The 17,889-nt window shown below is 45.8% G+C and overlaps 1 protein-coding gene across 7 annotated transcripts in view; it reads right to left on the bottom strand.

Annotated features, from left to right (window-relative positions):
- The window catches only part of SEPTIN11 (septin 11), a 70,024-nt gene that overhangs the window by 5,651 nt on the left and 46,484 nt on the right, over positions 1–17,889 (bottom strand). For all 7 annotated transcript variants that reach the window (XM_032784490.2, XM_075066090.1, XM_032784492.2 and 4 more), the window contains exons 4-9: positions 17,501–17,687; positions 15,254–15,415; positions 12,228–12,324; positions 9,778–9,946; positions 6,235–6,367; positions 4,176–4,363 (exon numbers count right to left, since the gene is read on the bottom strand). In XM_032784490.2, coding sequence (XP_032640381.1) covers positions 4,176–4,363; positions 6,235–6,367; positions 9,778–9,946; positions 12,228–12,324; positions 15,254–15,415; positions 17,501–17,687 — 936 coding nt within the window. The remainder of the gene's footprint in view (positions 1–4,175; positions 4,364–6,234; positions 6,368–9,777; positions 9,947–12,227; positions 12,325–15,253; positions 15,416–17,500; positions 17,688–17,889) is intronic.

Here is a 17,889-nt window from a genome sequence, read left to right as displayed (position 1 = left end):
AAAGATGGGAGAGCTGACACCAGCATTCTGCTTCGGTGGACGCCCATGCAAATGGATTATGAAATTTAAAAGAAGTGAAACAAAATTTTAAATCAGAGTCAATTCTATTCTATATGACAAGCAAAAGCAAAGAAAAACTGAGTGGAGAAAAACAAACAAACCACATAGTTAGTCCAAACTGGGTTACTGTTTGATAGTGACTTAGGCCAATATTTTCAGAATTGGCTAGTGATTTTGCATGCCCAACCTAAGACACCTTAAGAGATTCTGATTTTCAGAGAGCAGATGCTTAACATTTTCTGAAAACCAGGCCCCTTTAAGACAGCTCAGGTTGGGCAGTTTAAGGTCACACATCACTTTTGAAAATGTAGCCTACTGGTCTGATCCGGATCCCACTGAAATCAATTGGAGTCTCTCTTCAATGGCTGTTGTCCCAGGTCCCAACTGAACACCCTGCATGGTGTAGTTTAATGACTTCCACCAGGACAGAACACGGCCTAGTATATTTGCACCAGTTTGAAAATTCCTTTCATTAAAAGGAAGTTGGAAGAGAAGTTTCTTGTATTGTTTTACAAAGTGACTTTACATTAAAGCAGCCAAACAAAAGAGTTCCAACTCCTGTGCCTGTCTGAGAAATTGCAAGTAATACAATGCACACATCTAGGTACCCAGCTGATGACCTATTCAATGGAGCAGGCAAGAGCCAAGAAGCATTTTACTGATCTTATTAAAAGGGACCTACTCTGGTTGTGCCATGACCACACTCGTTGCCAGCAACTGCCACTGGAACACGTAGGTATGAAGAAATGCCAAGGCCACAACTAAGATTATGGGATTTGGGCAGCACTTAAGCATATGGTTGTACAGCACCTAGCACATAAAAACAGCCATACTGGGTCAGACCAAAGGTCCATCTAGCCCAGTATCCTGTCTGCCAACAGTGGCCAATGCCAGGTTCACTCCCTCTGGGGTACCTAACAGGTAATGATCAAGTGATATCTCTCCTGCCATCCATCTCCACCCTCTGACAAACAGAGGCTAGGGACACCATTCCTTACCCATCCTGGCTAATAGCTATTAATGGATTTAATCTCCATGAATTTATCCAGTTATCTTTTAAATGCTGTTATAGTCTTAGCCTTCACAACCTCCTCAGGCAAGGAGCTCCACAAGTTGACTATGCGCTGTGTGAAGAACTTCTCCCTGTTAGTTGTTTTAAACCTGCTACCTATTAATTTCATTTGGTGACCTCTAGTTCTTGTATTATGGGAATAAGTAAATAACTTTTCCTTATCCACTTTCTCCACATCACTCATGATTTTATACACCTGTATCATATCCCACTCTTTTCCAAGCTGAAAAATCCTAGCCTCTTTAATTTCTCCTCATATGGGACCCGTTCCAAACCCCTAATCATTTTAGTTGCCCTTCTCTGAACCTTTTCTAGTGCCAGTATTTTTTTTTTTTTTTTTGAGATGAGGAGACCACATCAGTACGCAGTATTCAGGATGTGGCCATACCATCGATTTATAGAAGGGCAATAAGATAGGACAACAGAGAATAAGACGGAGACTATTTTCCTGATTCATTGGCCCTGTTTCATCATTCTGGCTTGTGCAGAATTTTGATCCAGTCTCAGTGGTCCAAGTTACAGATGTGTAATTCCACCTTTAAAAAGAAGCAGTCCAATAAATTGCATTTTGGGGAGGCTACAAGGGAAATCCAGCTGAGAGCATTTCAGGGATGAGCCTAATTTCCACTGGTAATTGTATAAAACATCAGAGTCATACCACCGCAGTTCAACGATAAGAATAAAAACCCTTACCTATTAAAACTGTAGCATTTCACTAGAGTGCAAGAGAAAATTTAAAGGTTTTCGGAACCAAGATATGCTACAATGCAGACGCATCTGCATTTTCCTTTCCAGCTTCTGTTAGCAATTTGATTATAAAACAATTTGAGCAACTCCCAACAGCTGGTGTGGAATGATACTGAGAGGCAAGACTATTTTAAACATATTTACAAAGCAAAGTGCATGTTCCTCATGACTGGATTTCTATGGCAGAATAGAAACCATGCGATTTGTAATGGCAACTAGAAACATGACGTACATAATACACGAATCTCATGCAGGTGCCAGAAGAATTCACAGGAACAACTAGTAGCTAACATCTACTATTGAAAGTTACAAAACCAAACCCCACTGCATATAGCTTCAGTCTGATACAGAAGGGATGAAGAAACCTATTGCAGATTTTATATAAATATTACATTAGCAGCGCCATTTAAAAGATTTCTGAGTAGAAAAAGGTCATCAAAAGTTCCAAGTTACTTAGAAAAAGGCCATAATACTAGGGAAACACAATGTGGTAACAGCCATGCCAAGCAGGACCCTTGTTCCAGTCTAACCTATTTACAGAGAACATGCAAGGGAGAAATCTCAGCATTCTAGGAATGTTGCTGCCAGATATTATTAGTTATGTACTGATCTGCTTTTTGGATTATTTAAATGAGTTTCCAGTACACATGAAAATGCTGTATTTTCTCTATGCTGGTCTTTGCGTAAGCTTTTAGAGCCAGATTCTCAGCTAGAATAAGCCAGCATGGCTCCATAGGAGCTACATTGATTTACATCAAGTGAGGAACTGGCTCTTCATTGTTTTAATTGTCTTTGCTGGGTGTGATTTTCAGAGCACTGATCCAGCAGCAGAAACGAGACACACACGCTCCGGCTTCTACTGGTACAAAGATGAGAGCATGGTGCCACTGGCCATTGTAGAAAAATACACCAGCGTACACGAAATAAAGTAGAAGCTCACTAGTTCGCACTAGTCCTCTTGTGAATAGTTGAAGTTAGTCAATTGCACGTAAGGTCTTCCCCACACTTGAAAGTTAATTCAGATTAAGATAGGATGGGAATTTAAAGCACACGAGCCATTCCTGAATAACTCCATGTGCAGACAAGCCCTAGGCGACCAACTCAAAAGCAAAACATGCCACATCGTTAATTGCACTTCACCCATTTTTCTTTTGTCAGCAACAGCTTAGTGTTAATTATTTATGACGGTATTTCGTAGAATACCAGGAAATCCCTATGCCGTATGTATAATGCAAGACCTTGCTGGAGCACTGGCTATTAAACATTTACTGAGGTCTGGAGACAACAGTGTTTTGGGTGGATTAAAAAGTGTGTTACTCAGTGAGATTCTACAGTATCATTCTCTTTATCGGGTATAGGATTTCAGTAACATAAATGTGTGCTTTTATCTCAGGCAACCTGGGAAGGAATCCAAGGGGAAGCCTACCCTATCTGAGAATGGTAGAGGGGAACTATTGGTACTTCTTACCTAAGACTGACCTGTTAGACTAGATTGCCCTGTTCTGCTATACAGACAATCTGTTTTTATTCTACTGCAGCTCTGTCAAACTTGTAAATCTCCAATCCCGAGACAGTTTGGGTTTTTTTTAAGCCGTGTATGGAACAAAGCCAGTAAAGGGACAAATTCTGCCCTTGGATGCAAGCCCCGTAAGTATTTGAGAGTAGAATTTGCCTCACGAGTGTAAATAATAGAAAATACAATGCTGTTTATCTTTTGCTAGATGCATCAGTTGTGCTATCTTATTATGTTGAATTGATACTACATGGATTAAATTAATCTGTAATTATAGGTACCATAGTTTAAAAACAAACAAAAAAACCCACCAAGTATTCATGTCAAAATGACATGGCTGTTAAGCTTTTGGTTTTAAAAGGCGTTTATAGTTATAACCGCAACCCTAAAGTATTTAGAATCAGGAACTCTATTTGAAGTATAAATGGGGGAAGGAAGTAGACGTAGAGATGCTCTTATGGGGCTCATGAGAATAAGTCTGTAACCTTAGTGTCCCAAAGCTGGTTCCGAATATGCTTGAGAAATCACAGATGAGATCTCCACTTTCTGACTGCTCTCTCAAACCAGGCAGAGGGATAAATTAAACTTTACGGTACTCTTCTAATGAAACCTTAAAATCATCTCCCCGGCCCGCCCCTTGGAGATCATATTTTATGTGATCAGTCTGGTAAAAAACCCAGTTTCCAGTCTGATGATGGGGAAAAGCAAATACAGACATGCAACAGAAACCCTGCCCCCCCCACTGGAATAAGGCCACAAGGTTGTAGTGCGAGAGCCCCTTACTTTTTCTTGTCCTTGTCTTTCTTGGTTTGTTGGGAACCAGCCTGTTGCGCCTGTGACTGTAATAGCTGAGCGGCTGCCTTCTTCTTCTGGAAGTTGCTCAGCTCCTCCTCGAGCTCCTTCTTTTTGTCCTCCACTTTTTTCTTCTCCTCTTGGTGTGTCCGCTTCAGATGGTCAAACTTTTCATGGAGCTGCCCAGACAGGGAGGGGATGATGGAGTTGGAGTTGGAGGGGAGGGGAAAAGAATATTGCTTTGTATTATTTGTATGAATTACTGCACTTCCTGCAGGGGTCCCTCTGGTTTATGTGCTGTGCACACACAAAGCAGACCTGCAGCGCCTGCCCTGAGGAGCTCCCAATCTAAACAGACAAGACGACCAAAGGGAGTATTAAGTAACTGAAGCAGAGAAAGAATAAGGGTCAGACTGAAAGTCAGTGGGATTTAGGAGCCTAAATCCCATTTCGAAAATTTCTTATGCATGAAGAAGCCTAAGTCATTGAGGCACTTTTGAAAATTTTACCCTAGGTCACACAGAAAGGCTGTGGTAGAGCTGGGAATTGAAGGCAGATCTTCCCAGTCCAGGGCCTTCACCACAAAACCAAGTTTTACTGATTTTAAAGAGAGATTTTCCTAAAGGGATTTTAAACATTCCTGGTATTCTACAAAGAGGGGCAAAGTATGGAGAGGTATTGCTGGGTGATTATATACTAGTTATTCTGCCAATGGGCTTCAGGGAAAGTTAGGATTTCACCTTTCGCAGCAAGAAAGCTATGTGTGAGAACTGCCCTAAACATCTAAGTGTTGACACGGATTTGAGAGGACTGCATGAAAGACCCAAGCCAACTAGCATTTCTCTCCCACTGTATCTTCTGACTTTTGGGGGACTGCCAGATAACTCATTCCCAATTCAGATTACAGCGATGCATCTTGTTCATTTTAATGGACAGACTCATAATTTGTGTTTTCGTGTGTGTGTAGTGACAAACTGTTGTACATTGGTGACCAGCAAAACTGCTACATGATCACCTGATGAAAAGCCCCCCAGAATGTCTCATAACATTCACAGATATCTGTGCACTTACACACACAGGGCTTGATTCTCCTCGGCCCTGCACCATGTGGAAACAGCTACATTCGCACAAAGCAAGTAAACGGTGCAAAATGCTACCGCTCCGACCCGGTGGCATGTTACACCCCCTTTGCAGAGATATAACAGGACGACACAAGGTGCAAGGAAGCAGGGAATCAGGATAGAGCTCCACAGAGCAGCTCTTGTTCACATGGACCTCTTGGATAATGACAGTTCGGGTGTGCCCTTTGGGGCTGCACTCTGAGAAACCCCGACCCTGCAGTGGGAGTCCAGAGAACAGCTGAGCTGCTGAAAGGCTCTATGCAGGAGCCAGGTTTCAAAGGACTATAATGGTTGAAACATGGCCCCTTCAAAGCCAGACAGTCTGCAGCGCTGGGTGCCATCCTGTAAAGCCATCAGCTCCCCAGGCTGCAGCTGTCCCCAGTGCTTTGGGCCAAGGGGAACCACTGAGCGGTATGACCTAGCAAGTATGCCCCTTTCCTTGGGCAGGGAGGACTCCGATCTGCAGAGCCAGCGTTACATGGCAGCTGGGGTTTTACAAAGAAGCCTGAGGGAGTTCTCTGTGTCTATGGTATTTATCTGCTTCCCTTCCACCCTCCAACCACTGTATCTGAACCCCTCAAGTTTTCTATGTCTGTATCCTCACAACAACCCCGAGAAGCCAAGAAGTGCTATTATCCCCACTGTCCAGGCACAGGGACCTTAGGCCAGGTGTTTAGGCATCTAACTCCCATTGAAAAATCAATTTAGGTGCCTGGACACCTTTAAAAATCTGGCCCTAAGTCCCACAGGAAGTCTGTGACAGAGCAGGGATTTGAACCCACATCTAACACCTAGGCACATGCCCTAACCACTGGGCCATCCTTCCTCTCAGACTATCAGTGGTATCCAAATGCCTAAGTCCTTTGGGTCCCTTTCAAGCTCCCAGCATAAACCCCCGTGTGTAATCCTTTTGGTTGGCAATCACTCACATCTTTCTCCGCTTCTTTCAGCTCTGCTTCTTTCTCCTTCACTCTCATGACGAACATCTGTCTCATTTCTTCCTCCTTCTTCTGCAGCTCACCCAGGAATTCATTCCTCTTCGCTTCATAGGTCTCTTGGAGACTATTACAAATACACAGGGGAAAAAACAGTCAAGATTACACTTAGTGCCTGGACCACAGATATTCACCCCAGGCTTTGGGGCTCTTGGCATGTCACCCCTCGCTCAGCGTTGCCATGGAATTTAGGAGCAGAGACCTGATCACATTGTCCAGATCCCAGTTCCAGTTTTCCGGAAGGAACTTCCAGTTTGGGAAGTTCTATAAAAGATACAGACAGCAAGAGTGACTCAGCTTCAGACGCAGCTACTGCATATGCATTTACTGCAATCCAGCTGTTAACATAGCCTTCCATGGCTGATCAGTTATACATTTCTCTCTGCTCCCAATCTTCTTGCCTCATCTTCTGTTTGTCCGGCATCTAGCCTATGTAGGATCCATGGATCCAGGATTAACAGAACACAGATTCTGGGCTGGTGTGTTTCGTAAAGGACTATTATTCTTCCTCTGAATCACCGTCTTTTACAGTTTAATTGCTTCATTCCTCCATCAACACAAAGGAATCTGTTTCTTGACACTGATTTACTACCCAGTGAGATGCTGCAGCAGACCTCGGGGGGGGTGGGGGTGGGGGTAAAATAGGCCAACACACACCTACACATACAGCTGCGATTTTCGGAGTCGGGGGATTTGGAAGCCAAATTCCCATTAATTTTATTCCTTTGGTGGCTTTGAAAATCACAGTCAAAAGGATAGCTTGCGTTTGCTGTTACATTCCTGAGAACAAACAGTCCCAAGTAAAGTTCCATTGATGTGGATTTTGGGTTTACACACAGGTTACGTTCTGTGCATAGGCACAATGAGGAAAATTAAAACTGAGTTAGTGAAACATTTGCCCCTGCTTCGGGCCAGTGCTTTATTCTTCATTGCGTGCAGTGATTTTCTTCGTTAGTCCTTTGCGCAATTCCAGTCAAACAGCCTTCAGATTGCTACAGCTCGGGCTTAATCCTGCACACAGTACCTCCTCCCACAGCCCCTTGCAGGAACGGGTCTCTCAGGAGCTGCTCTTCTGCAGTATCAGCCACAGACAGAGACAGCAGTCTCATGATGCCAGCTGACCTAGCTGGGTTCCCAACACTTGAATGGTGCAAATCTCATAAGGTTCAGTTCTTGTGAGATTCTCACCATCTGAGAATGGGGAAATGAAAAGGAGCTTCATTTGGATCTGGACTGGACACAGTCCCAGCCTGGTAATAATAGGTAAAGATCCAGAGAAACGAATCACAATTGACCTGAAACTCAATTTTAGATAGAAGGTTCTGTTTATGGCCCATCTCTAATTGAAATCCTTCAAGTGTCCAAGTATAGGCTCTGGATAACACTACCTTCTTCATTACCAGAGCCACGGCCTGTGCGTGCTTTCAGTTTTATCTGTTCATTGAGTGAAGATTAGAAACTGCAGTTGTAATATAGTATCCCAGGGAGCAGCAGAGCCTTACAAAACCAAAGTGAAAGCACTCCATACTCCCTTAATCATATCCTGCCTTGCGACCCACATCTCGATAACAAACAAAAGAACAGGGTGGCATGGAAGGAGGAAAGCTGGCCAGCTCATGCAGGGTTTTCTCTGTCGACAGACAAAATTAGTCGTATCACATTATTTTAGACTGAGATTTTACAGTTGGAAATCTCACCCTTCGTGCAAGACTTTCAGATACACGAAAGCCAGCAAGCTAAATTGTTTGTTGATATAATACCACTGACTTCCCTGGAATTCGTCTGGGCCAAATTCTCTGTTGGGGCAACACCGCTGACCTATCTGCCGTTATTCCAGCAGAGAATCTGGCCCAGCAATTCAAAGTTACATATGGAAATCTCACGTCCAGCCTGGAGGAGTTTAAACGCAAGGCCATTTGGGATTTCAGCAACTCCTTCCAGTCGCAGCTCTCAAGAGACGCTGTAACTTCAGCTAGCTAACAGAGGCATAAACCTACATTCCAGAGAAAACTCCCAGAATCTGAACATTTACATCCAGTGAAGGAAAACGTTTCCAAACTACTGTCCATTTAAAAACAAACATTCTAGCTTTTATTTTAAAAATCGATAGGTCAGTTAACAACCCAAGCAACAGGGAAAGGATTCCACAAAGAGGAGGAAAATGCATGAGAAGCCAGGGGACTACACTAGTAAAGAGACACTGAGAGGAACAAACCACCTCTGCTCAAACAAAAAGACAAAAGCAAAACCTAAAACCTTCTATTAAGGAACACAGGCACTTCCTCCTATTTTAGCACCTCATCAAGCCTGCACAAGCAGTGGCCTATGGCCTGCATTCTTGCAATAAGCTTAACTTCACTGATACTGGCCTCTCATTGACAGGCTTCCTTTCTGCAACATGCTGTTTAGTGTAAACAGTTTGCTGCGGTCTGGTCTCGTAGCCAGCTTGGCTTAAGATAAATAGAATGCTTACTGCTCCTGACAGAGTAATGTAAACCAGCTGAGGAACAGGATTGCTGTGGACGTGCCCACTGTAGACCACTACTCAGACTCGAGGGAATGCGTATTTGCTTGCTTGTCTTGGGAGGAATAATGGATGCAATCCCTACAGTACTCTTTCCCTCATTTTGGAAATACGACTACTGCAGGAAAGGGGGTGGGCGTACTTTAAAGTAGCATCCACCCCATGTATACAATTAAGTACTTTCCCCATTTCCTTTCTACTTATAACTTGGGCAAAAGTGGCCTCAAGTACACAGGAAGCAATGGAAATTCCTTGGATTCCTGAAAGGGAAGGGCTGAGCCCATCTTAAGTCATTGCTCTCTCGAAAGGAAATCAAATAAACTTCACACTTGAGCTGCCTCGAGAGCAGGGGCCTGGCTCCCCTCTCACTCATGCTGGTGGAACTTCACCTAGTCAGTCTGGCCTAAGAGAGAGAGGGGCAAACTTTACCTTCCAGATTGGCGGTCTGACTCCTCTCCCACATGCCATGGAGATCAATGATGTTATGCGAGCATGGGTGAGAGGAGAACAAAGCTGTAGCTTTACCTCAAGCTATGGACCACATCTGGGTTTGTGCTGCCAAGGATCAGAGAAATGCTGTTTGCAGTGATCGGTGCCAGCAGATAATCTGTTTGCAATCTCAAGGGTTAACATATGACTGTTTCCCTTCACAATTAGAACACTGTCCCGTCACAATAGGTTACTCACTCTCTCCGAGGTGACTCGGAGCACACACACATCTCAGATTTAGGTACAGGCTGACTTAGCGGTAACGCAATCAGAGTCTAATTTTGGATCTAACTCACTCCAGCCAGGAGTTGGGTGCTGAAAAGGCGACATGTTTGGCTGTTTGGATGAGGGAAAACAAAAAACCCCAAGGAGAGCGTAGGAGGGTAGAGAAGGAAAAACAACTGCTGTCACTTACTAATGACTCACACCCACAGAGGAATATGGGCTTTGTTATGCTTTCATACCTGAATGGTTTACTATCAGGGTCAGTGTCTTTGAATCCCATTTCTTCTAGCTTACAGCGCCTGTACAATTCATAGTGCCGGGTGTGCGTCTGCTCTCTCAAATCCTCCATGTTCACTCGGATCAGCATCTCACGCAGCTTCACAAAGTCACAATGGTTTTCATTTTCAACTGCAAAAGAAACGAAAAGAAAAATGGCCCATCAAGGAAGAAAAAAGAAAGTTACATCCAGCAGATTTTCTCCATTGCTCTTTCTTCATGGTTAGTATTTACTGTGCACGGGTTCAGCTTGTGTATGTGTCTGAAGTTCCACATAGAATCACAGAATATCAGGGCTGGAAGGGACCTCAGGAGGTTATCTAGTCCAACCCCCTGCTCAAAGCAGGACCAATCCCCAGATTTTTAGCCCAGTTCCCTAAATGGCCCCCTCAAGGATTGAGCTCACAACCCTGGGTTTAGCAGGCCAATGTGTCAGAGTGTGTTAGAAATTAGGGGCCCAAGTCTCTTTTTCTTGTCACAGCAGTGAAAAGTGGGTTCGCTGTCAGTGGGAATAAAGCACTAGGTCTCCTGGGAACGAGGGGAAACCAACACATGACCAGTACAAGATTTCCACATGCTGCTAGCTTCTTTCCTAACCCTAATTCACTCAGAGATGTCGCTCTGGTTTGTATTGGATGATAGAGCGCCTGGTGAGTTTCAAGTTGCTCGGCGAGCAGCTTGTGTTATCAACAGGAACAGGAGGAAACTGCAGAAAAATATTCTAACAGCTGAAGAATTATTTTGCAAACACTCTTGCAGTTTGTTGTGCTGGATCACTCACATGCTGCTTTCCAGTCGGATACCTCTACGTCCCCCTGCCCGAGCGCGCACCAAGGGCAGGGCAGGGCATCAGCACTATCCGTGCTGGCAGGATTAGACTATACAGTGGTAAAAATAACCAGGCCCTCTCCATTTCATGCCATCTACCATTGCGACCACTTGGAGAGCTGCAGTTGGGGTGAACTGCAGGGAGTAGACTTTGCTAGTGTCTATACATTCTGGGCTGGTTTTTCAAACATTAAGGGTATGTCTATACTGCATACTAAAGCACGGGTCTGACTCAGGTTCGAGTCCAAGCCCCGCTTCTGTCCACACACAATTCAGTATACCCAGGGCCGGCGCTTGCATTTAGGCGGCTTTAGGCAATCGCCTAGGGCGCCAGCATTATTGGGGGTGGTATTTTGCCAGAGGGGGCGGCAGGCGGCTCCGGTGGAGCTGCCAGAGCGGTGCCTGCGGACGGTCGGCTGCTCCCACGGCTCCGGTGGAGCTGCCGCAGTCGTGCCTGCGGATGGTCGGCGGCTCCCGCAGCTGCGGTGGACCTCCCACAGGCACGACTGCGGCAGCTCCACCAGAGCCGTAGGAGCAGCCAACCGTCCGCAGGCACCACTGCAGAGCTGTGGGACCAGCGCGCGGGGCGGCGAAATGGCCGTGCGCCTAGGGCGCTCAAACCCCTAGTGCTGGTCCTGAATCTACCTTGGATCAGCAAGAACTCAGGACTCAAGTCCTTGAACTCTGCTAGGGCAGTGGGTCAGAACCCAATTCCTGCTGAGACTTGGGTCCAAGCCCTGGTATTCTGCAGTGTGGACGCAGCTCAAGCTGCAGATCCGAGTCAGGTCTGAGTAGTGCAGCATGGACACAGTAGCACAGCTTGGGGACCTCGGGCCAGCAGTTCTAAGCCCAGGTTTACAATGCAGTGTGGACACTCAAGTGTGGGCGTGGAGGCACCAAATCCACACGCCCAGCTCGCATACACCCAGGCTCAGCATGCAGTGTAGACATGCCCTCAGAGACAAGTTCTAGTCACAGGTAGATGTTGGGCTTCCAATGACTTCCAGAGGAACCAGTACATCCAAGGGGAGAATTTGGCCTTATTGGCATTTTATTAGAATTTCTGGGTGAGTTTTCACAAGCACTCAGCATTTGCTTAACTCTGATCTCATTTCAATCAATGAGAAAACTCCCATTGGCTTCCATCAGAGGAGAGTAAGGCAAATGCTGCATTCCTTGAAAATCCCACTCTGTGTGTGAGAGAGAAAGAAATTAAAGCAAACCATTCCCTGTTATTCAGTTAGTTTGCTGGCACGGAAATGCCAGGGACATAAGAAGAGACCATTTAAAAAAGAAAAATAAGTTACAATTGAAATGCTTGCTAATGTCTCTGAATTCTGACCTGCTCTTTCCCAGGTCAGGTTGTAGACTCACGCCTTTCACAAGTGACCGAGACACAAAACTCAAGTTTAAGAAGTGCTTACGAAGCCCTGTTTTGTTTTGCTTTTCAAATGGCCTTTTTGACCACTGCAAAGTTCTTACTGCCCAAGGACAGAAATTGGCAAGCAGCCTCCACGGATCAGCATTTTTTTTTAAAAAACTGGACGGCATAAAACAAGGAGTTTGTGTTTTTCTTTGGACATACCCTGCACAACCCCCCATGGATACTGCCTGGCCTTGGTCAGCTTATTGCCAATCTTCACTTCTTCAGTACTGCCAACAACAGCAAATGGAAGGTGAACCTACACAAGCAAAGAGACAAAGAGATTAGGGATTCCCTGTGCTGCTTTGCCAGGGAGTGTTTTGAAGGAAGCTCTGTTTACTATAGCAGCTGTGATTTTTTTATTTAAAGTTACTAAAATGCCTTTGCAATCCGGCTGGTGTCTTTGCATGATCAATGGAGGCTCTAGATCAGAAGCATGCTCTGCCTTCAGATAGGAAAAATCTAAAGCAAATGAGCCACCTCCCCCAAAAAAGTCCTAGTAAACCACAGCACTTGCATTTAATGACAACATGGACTTTATATTTAAAGGTCAGTGCACTTCACTGCAGCTTAATCCCCAACATATTCATTTTCGTAACAAATTTAACTCCTCTGTTGTTTGAGATGGGACAGAGGTGAAATCCTGCATGGGGAGTAATGAATTTTCTTTAACATTCATGTGGTCCTCCGATAGACACAGATATAAAACTCGGTACCGGTGTCCTTTGCACAAGGCAATCAAAATGGAAACTGATTCGAATGTTAAAAAAATCAGATGTCACACGGTAAAAACAACTATGATTCTCAAAAGAAGGGGCCATTTAAAAAAAAAAGTTAAAAATTAAATGTTTGCCAGAGCCTTTTAATTCAGCCATTTGCAGTAGCTAGAAGTAACGGTTAGAGCTTCCAGGCTAAGAGCAAGGCTGTGACTGCAGACACAGCCCTAAGCAAGAGGTGGTGTGTAAACTGCACCACCACCGGAGGCAGCCTTCCTCACAACTCATCCCTGGCTTCCTACTGGGTAGGTGTGTGTTAATCTGCAGCAGCAGCAGGACACTTGGGACCTGCTATGGGCAGTTGTGGTAGCCAGTAAGGAGAGAGCCAGAGATCATGCCTGAGTATGAGTGGGGAAAAGGTAGGGAGCGGAGATGGAGCAAGGCTCTGCCCATTTCCCACCGCCAGCTTCTCTGAGAGGAGGGAGGAGAGAGACCAGGATGAAGGCGGCCAATCAAAGCCCTGAAAGGGGATTTCAGACAGTCCCGGCAGCTGGAAGAGATGCACTAAACCTCTGCCAAAAGGAAGCTGGGCCTGTATGCCAGCCTCGGGAGAGCTTGGCCAGGTGGTATTTTCATAGCCTGTGCTTTGAAAGGGCTGGTATGGACCAAGGGGTGAGTCCAGAGACCAGTGCCTGGGCAGCCAAGCCAAGAACGGAGCAGATAGATGGGAGGAAAAATCCTCCCTGCCTGGCCATGAAGCAGCTGCAGCTCCCTCGCTAAAACAAACTCCCACTGGCCTTTCCGCTCAGCCCCAAAGGGGTGCAGGTTAGAGGAGCAGGACATGCTGCTCCTCCCCTAGCCCACCCAGGCCCCTGCCTCTCCCTCCCTTCCTCACTGCCATGTGGGCTGATTGCAGGGTTGAGCTCTGCACTGTAGCAGGCATGCATGGACCCAGTGGGATTTCACGCCCCCTTTCCTCTCAGAGTTCTGCTGCCCCAGGGACACAGGGGCTGGATTTCACTCTGCTCACCCACTGCTGCTTTCCTGGAGCATCCAAACTCTCAGGCTACATCCACTCTGCAGCCACAAGTGTGCTTCCCAGCCCAGACTGACAGACATACGCTAGCTTGACAGCCGCTCAGCCTAGCCACCTGAGTACGGACCCAGGGTTGCAGGCTCGTATGTACTTGGCCAGCTAGCCCAAGTCGCTGCCCGTGCTGCCCCTGAGCTCCAGCACAGCTAGTGTGTGTCGGTTTACCCTGTGCTGGGATGCTCGCTCCCAGCTGCAGAGCAGACATAGCCTCAGTCACTTCGCTATGCAACTGCATGACCAGAGCTCGGGGATAGCACCACAGAGTACAACTTACAGTTTAGTGCTGGCATCATGGACAGCAAGGGCAGCCTCCTGTTTAAGGCACTGCCCAGGTTCAGCTTGTGGCTCTGGGAAGGCAGCTAGACACAACATGGTCCTTAATGTTTTTGAGGCACCGTTAATTCAGCAGCGGGCACCAGAGACATTCCCAAGAAACTGGGTTCAAAAAACAACTAGATGAATTTATGGAGAATAGATCCATCAAGGGATTGTTTTTTGAACCCAGTTATTCTTTGCTCTCATCAAAGGTTCAACACTCCTCTGCTGCTCTTCCCCAGGTGAAGCCCTGGCCTGACTGGTTGCTTGGAATCCTGGAACACAGATAGGCAGGGATGCAACTCCATGGCTCTGGGCGTCCCTACCCTCAGACAGCCGGAAGCTCTGGCCTGGATAGATGGATACTACGTGTATGTACAGTTCTAGCACGATGGGGCCCTGATCTTGGTTGGGGGCCTCTATGCGCTACTGTAATACAGTTAGAGGCAAAGGGCTTAGATCCCTCCTTTGCTTTGCTTTTGCAAACAAGCCTCCCAGGGAACAATTCATCTCCCTGCATAACTCTTGCATAAAGGCCTGGCTATGCTAGCTTTATTTCCCTAAATCTCTCTTATCGCTACCACTGGTGTAGCTCGTGTTTGCATAGGTCAGTCCCCACCACTTTAACCACCGCACCACCCAGAACTGGCTCTACACGGGACCAGAGTACCACCTGCCTGATTCTAGCCCTCCTCCAGAAACTGAATCAAAGGCGGTGAAGTGGATCACCCAGCAACAAGTGGGAATAGGAGGCCTCACTCCAAGTCCTCCCCCCTGATCACTACATCACTCTGCCCCCCGGGGATATGAATATTTAGTAAGGGGAAAGGCACATGGGAAAGGACACGATCAGCAGAGAAGAAATATTTTCAAGATTTTTAAAAATAAATATCAGCGCCCAATCCCAACCCGTTTCATTAAGTCCTGCAGACCAGAGTGCAGAGGGGCTTCCATCAAACTATTTATTGGCCCATATTTGAGTTTCAATGGGAAAAGCAAAAGGATGCAGCATTCCCCCTCCCTGGGGGTAGAGATGGATGGGTTCAGGAAAAAACAATACTTACACTCATTGTAGCATTTATCTCAGCCACTGTCTCTTCATCTGTTGGGAACTGATAGATCTGGACACCATTGCTGACCAGCTCGCTCATGATTTTACTCTTGAATTTATGCAACTCATTTTTTGCAATTGTATCAGCTTTGGCTATTATAGGGATAATGTTAACCTGCAAGGCAAAGAGAGCGAATGGCCTCATAAAGGACACCTCCCTCAATATATTCAACCAGAAGAGGACAAAGACCATGGCACATAAAAGCAGTGATGCAATACAAACTTTCTACTAGAACAGGACTTGCCGGTCCATCCAATTCATTTTTATTTTGGGGGCGGAGTTGAAGCAAGCAACATTGGCTGAGACAGGATTGCGCCAATCACTTTTCATGTGTAGAGAAGAGCTCCATTCAAAGTCAGAAGCAATTTGGCAACACTTATTTCCTCTTCTGTAGCAGAAGTTTACTTTTTTAAATAGGGCGGAGAGGAAACGCTGTCTCACAGACTAGCCAAACAGTTCCAAAGGAAATTACCATCTAGGCACTCATCCTCTTCAGACCTGTAGCAGGCTTAACTACTCTGGGGTTAACCATCAGGAACCAGCCTAGAGATTGATCCTTGAGCACCTCTACAGCCTAGTATTAAAAGGAAACGTTCAGATCAGATGAACAAGGTGTAGGAATTGGACAGAGATGAATTCTCCCTTTATTGCACTGGCCTGAAATGAGCAGCCTTGTCCCTCTCCCCCATAAAAGAAGCTTGCAGCCCCTATATACTGCCTAGGGGAGTGGCACCAAGTCTGGCAAACTTCAAGTAAATACAGGGACAAACCGGACACAGAGCCAGATCCTCAGATGAATCTACACTGATTTACACTGGCTGAGGACCACAGGGCGATAGGGATCAGGGAGCTTGATGCAGGCCACAGCTCTGCTGTGACAAATGAAGATCATCTGTATATCCTTTCTTGGTCATTCTCTCACCCTAGATTGCTGGCTGTTGTAACTTGCTTACAATCCCACAAGGGTCTGGCCAGTCCAGCTCACCACAGCCATAGGTTAATGTATCTCTTGCTACACAGTGCCTTTTAAACCAGCTCTGAAAAAACCATACTGCCAGGTGTGATCTAAGGCTGATTAGGAGCCTTCCTTCAGTTGTTCTGCCCTGAGGCAATATAAAATGTTGCTACAGTAAGGAAGACATTAATATTGACCTATATGGAGACATTTTAACTACAGTGCTTGAAAATCCTCTTAAATTACATAAACTAATTCCTTTCTGAGGATGGCCCTGTAACAGAAACTAATCCCTGTGCAGGGAAAAGTTAAGACTAGTGCCAATTACAGGCAAATTCTCAGCAAATCTCTGCAGCTACAGAACAAGCAGACTCCAAGCTTTACCCACGTCATCAAGCAACCTGTTACGAATTCTTCATGGCTCTCGGGCACCAGAGTCACTCAATAGATGTGGAACATTTTACGCATATGAAATGAAGAGCTCCAGCTGCCTGCTTTACTGTCCTGCACATATTTCAAGCCAGAATGCAAGCAGCTGACCATGCCACAGTGCTGGTGGGAAGAGGGCACTTCAGTATTTAGGAATACTGGCTTCCTTTCAAGTGGGCTTGGGTTTTCATCTAACTTTTCAATACTAAAAGATGCTCTTGAACATGAAACATTTGAACATGAGCTTCTCTTTACCCATCTGTGAGCTAAATCAGCCCCCCACCTGCTGCTAGATCCACTGGCTGTATCATCAGTAAGGATTGTTTAGCCTGCAGTGCAGAATTGCTGATCAACTATATCAAATAATGTTTGGCTTTGAGGGGGGCATTTGCAGCAAAGCACAGGGGAGTTTTGACCCCCCTATGCCAAAAATGTGGCTCTATCAATATGAAAGGAGGGTCATCCTTGAGAGTAGACACTATAGTTTCATTTGCAGCAGCCTGTTTCAGGATTGCTGCTGGTGTGGTGATGTTATCATTCTAACTGGACATGATGGACCAGTTTGGATGAAAAAGAATACAGATTTTTGCCCAAATTTCTTGCACCATTTTATGGTGAGAGCCTTTAGTGCTAACCTGCTCTTGCTGTCTAGAGATCTGACAAGCTCTTTTAAGCCTTCTCTGCACTCTGATCCATTCCCAGCTGCTAGGGAGAATGGGTATTTTCCATACACCTTTTGTTAGATCCTTGGCAAGGTCACCCCATTAAGTGGTAGCAGGAGAGCATCACAGGGGCATGACATGGGCAGTGCATACCTTACTGTCAAGCTTCTTCATGGTGACCAGGTCTAGAGACTTCAGTGAGTGTCCCGTAGGTGCGATGAAATATAGGCAGGCGTGAATCCTTGTGTCATGGTAATTAAACAGGGAACGCTTGATCTTCAGCTCCTCCTGCAGATAAGCTTCAAACTGAGTGTCGATATATTCGACTATGGGCTTGTAGCTGAAAATTTGGAAGGAACAGTTCTTTTCAGATGAGGGCATTTGCTATTGGTAAGTTACAGTCTAGCTGGCAGACACACATGAAATCTCGTTGCTTTTTCGGGGGGGGGGGGGGGGGGGGGTGTCTCATTTTAAGACACTGCCGTCAACCACCCTCATGGTCACCACAAGATTTTCTACTGGAGCCAACTCCATCCCCAGCT

This window comes from Chelonoidis abingdonii, chromosome 5, assembly GCF_003597395.2.
Source record: "Chelonoidis abingdonii isolate Lonesome George chromosome 5, CheloAbing_2.0, whole genome shotgun sequence".
Lineage (NCBI taxonomy): Eukaryota > Metazoa > Chordata > Testudines > Testudinidae > Chelonoidis > Chelonoidis abingdonii.
The sequence above is the reverse complement of the archived record's forward strand: the minus strand, read 5'-3'. Positions and strand labels throughout refer to the sequence as shown.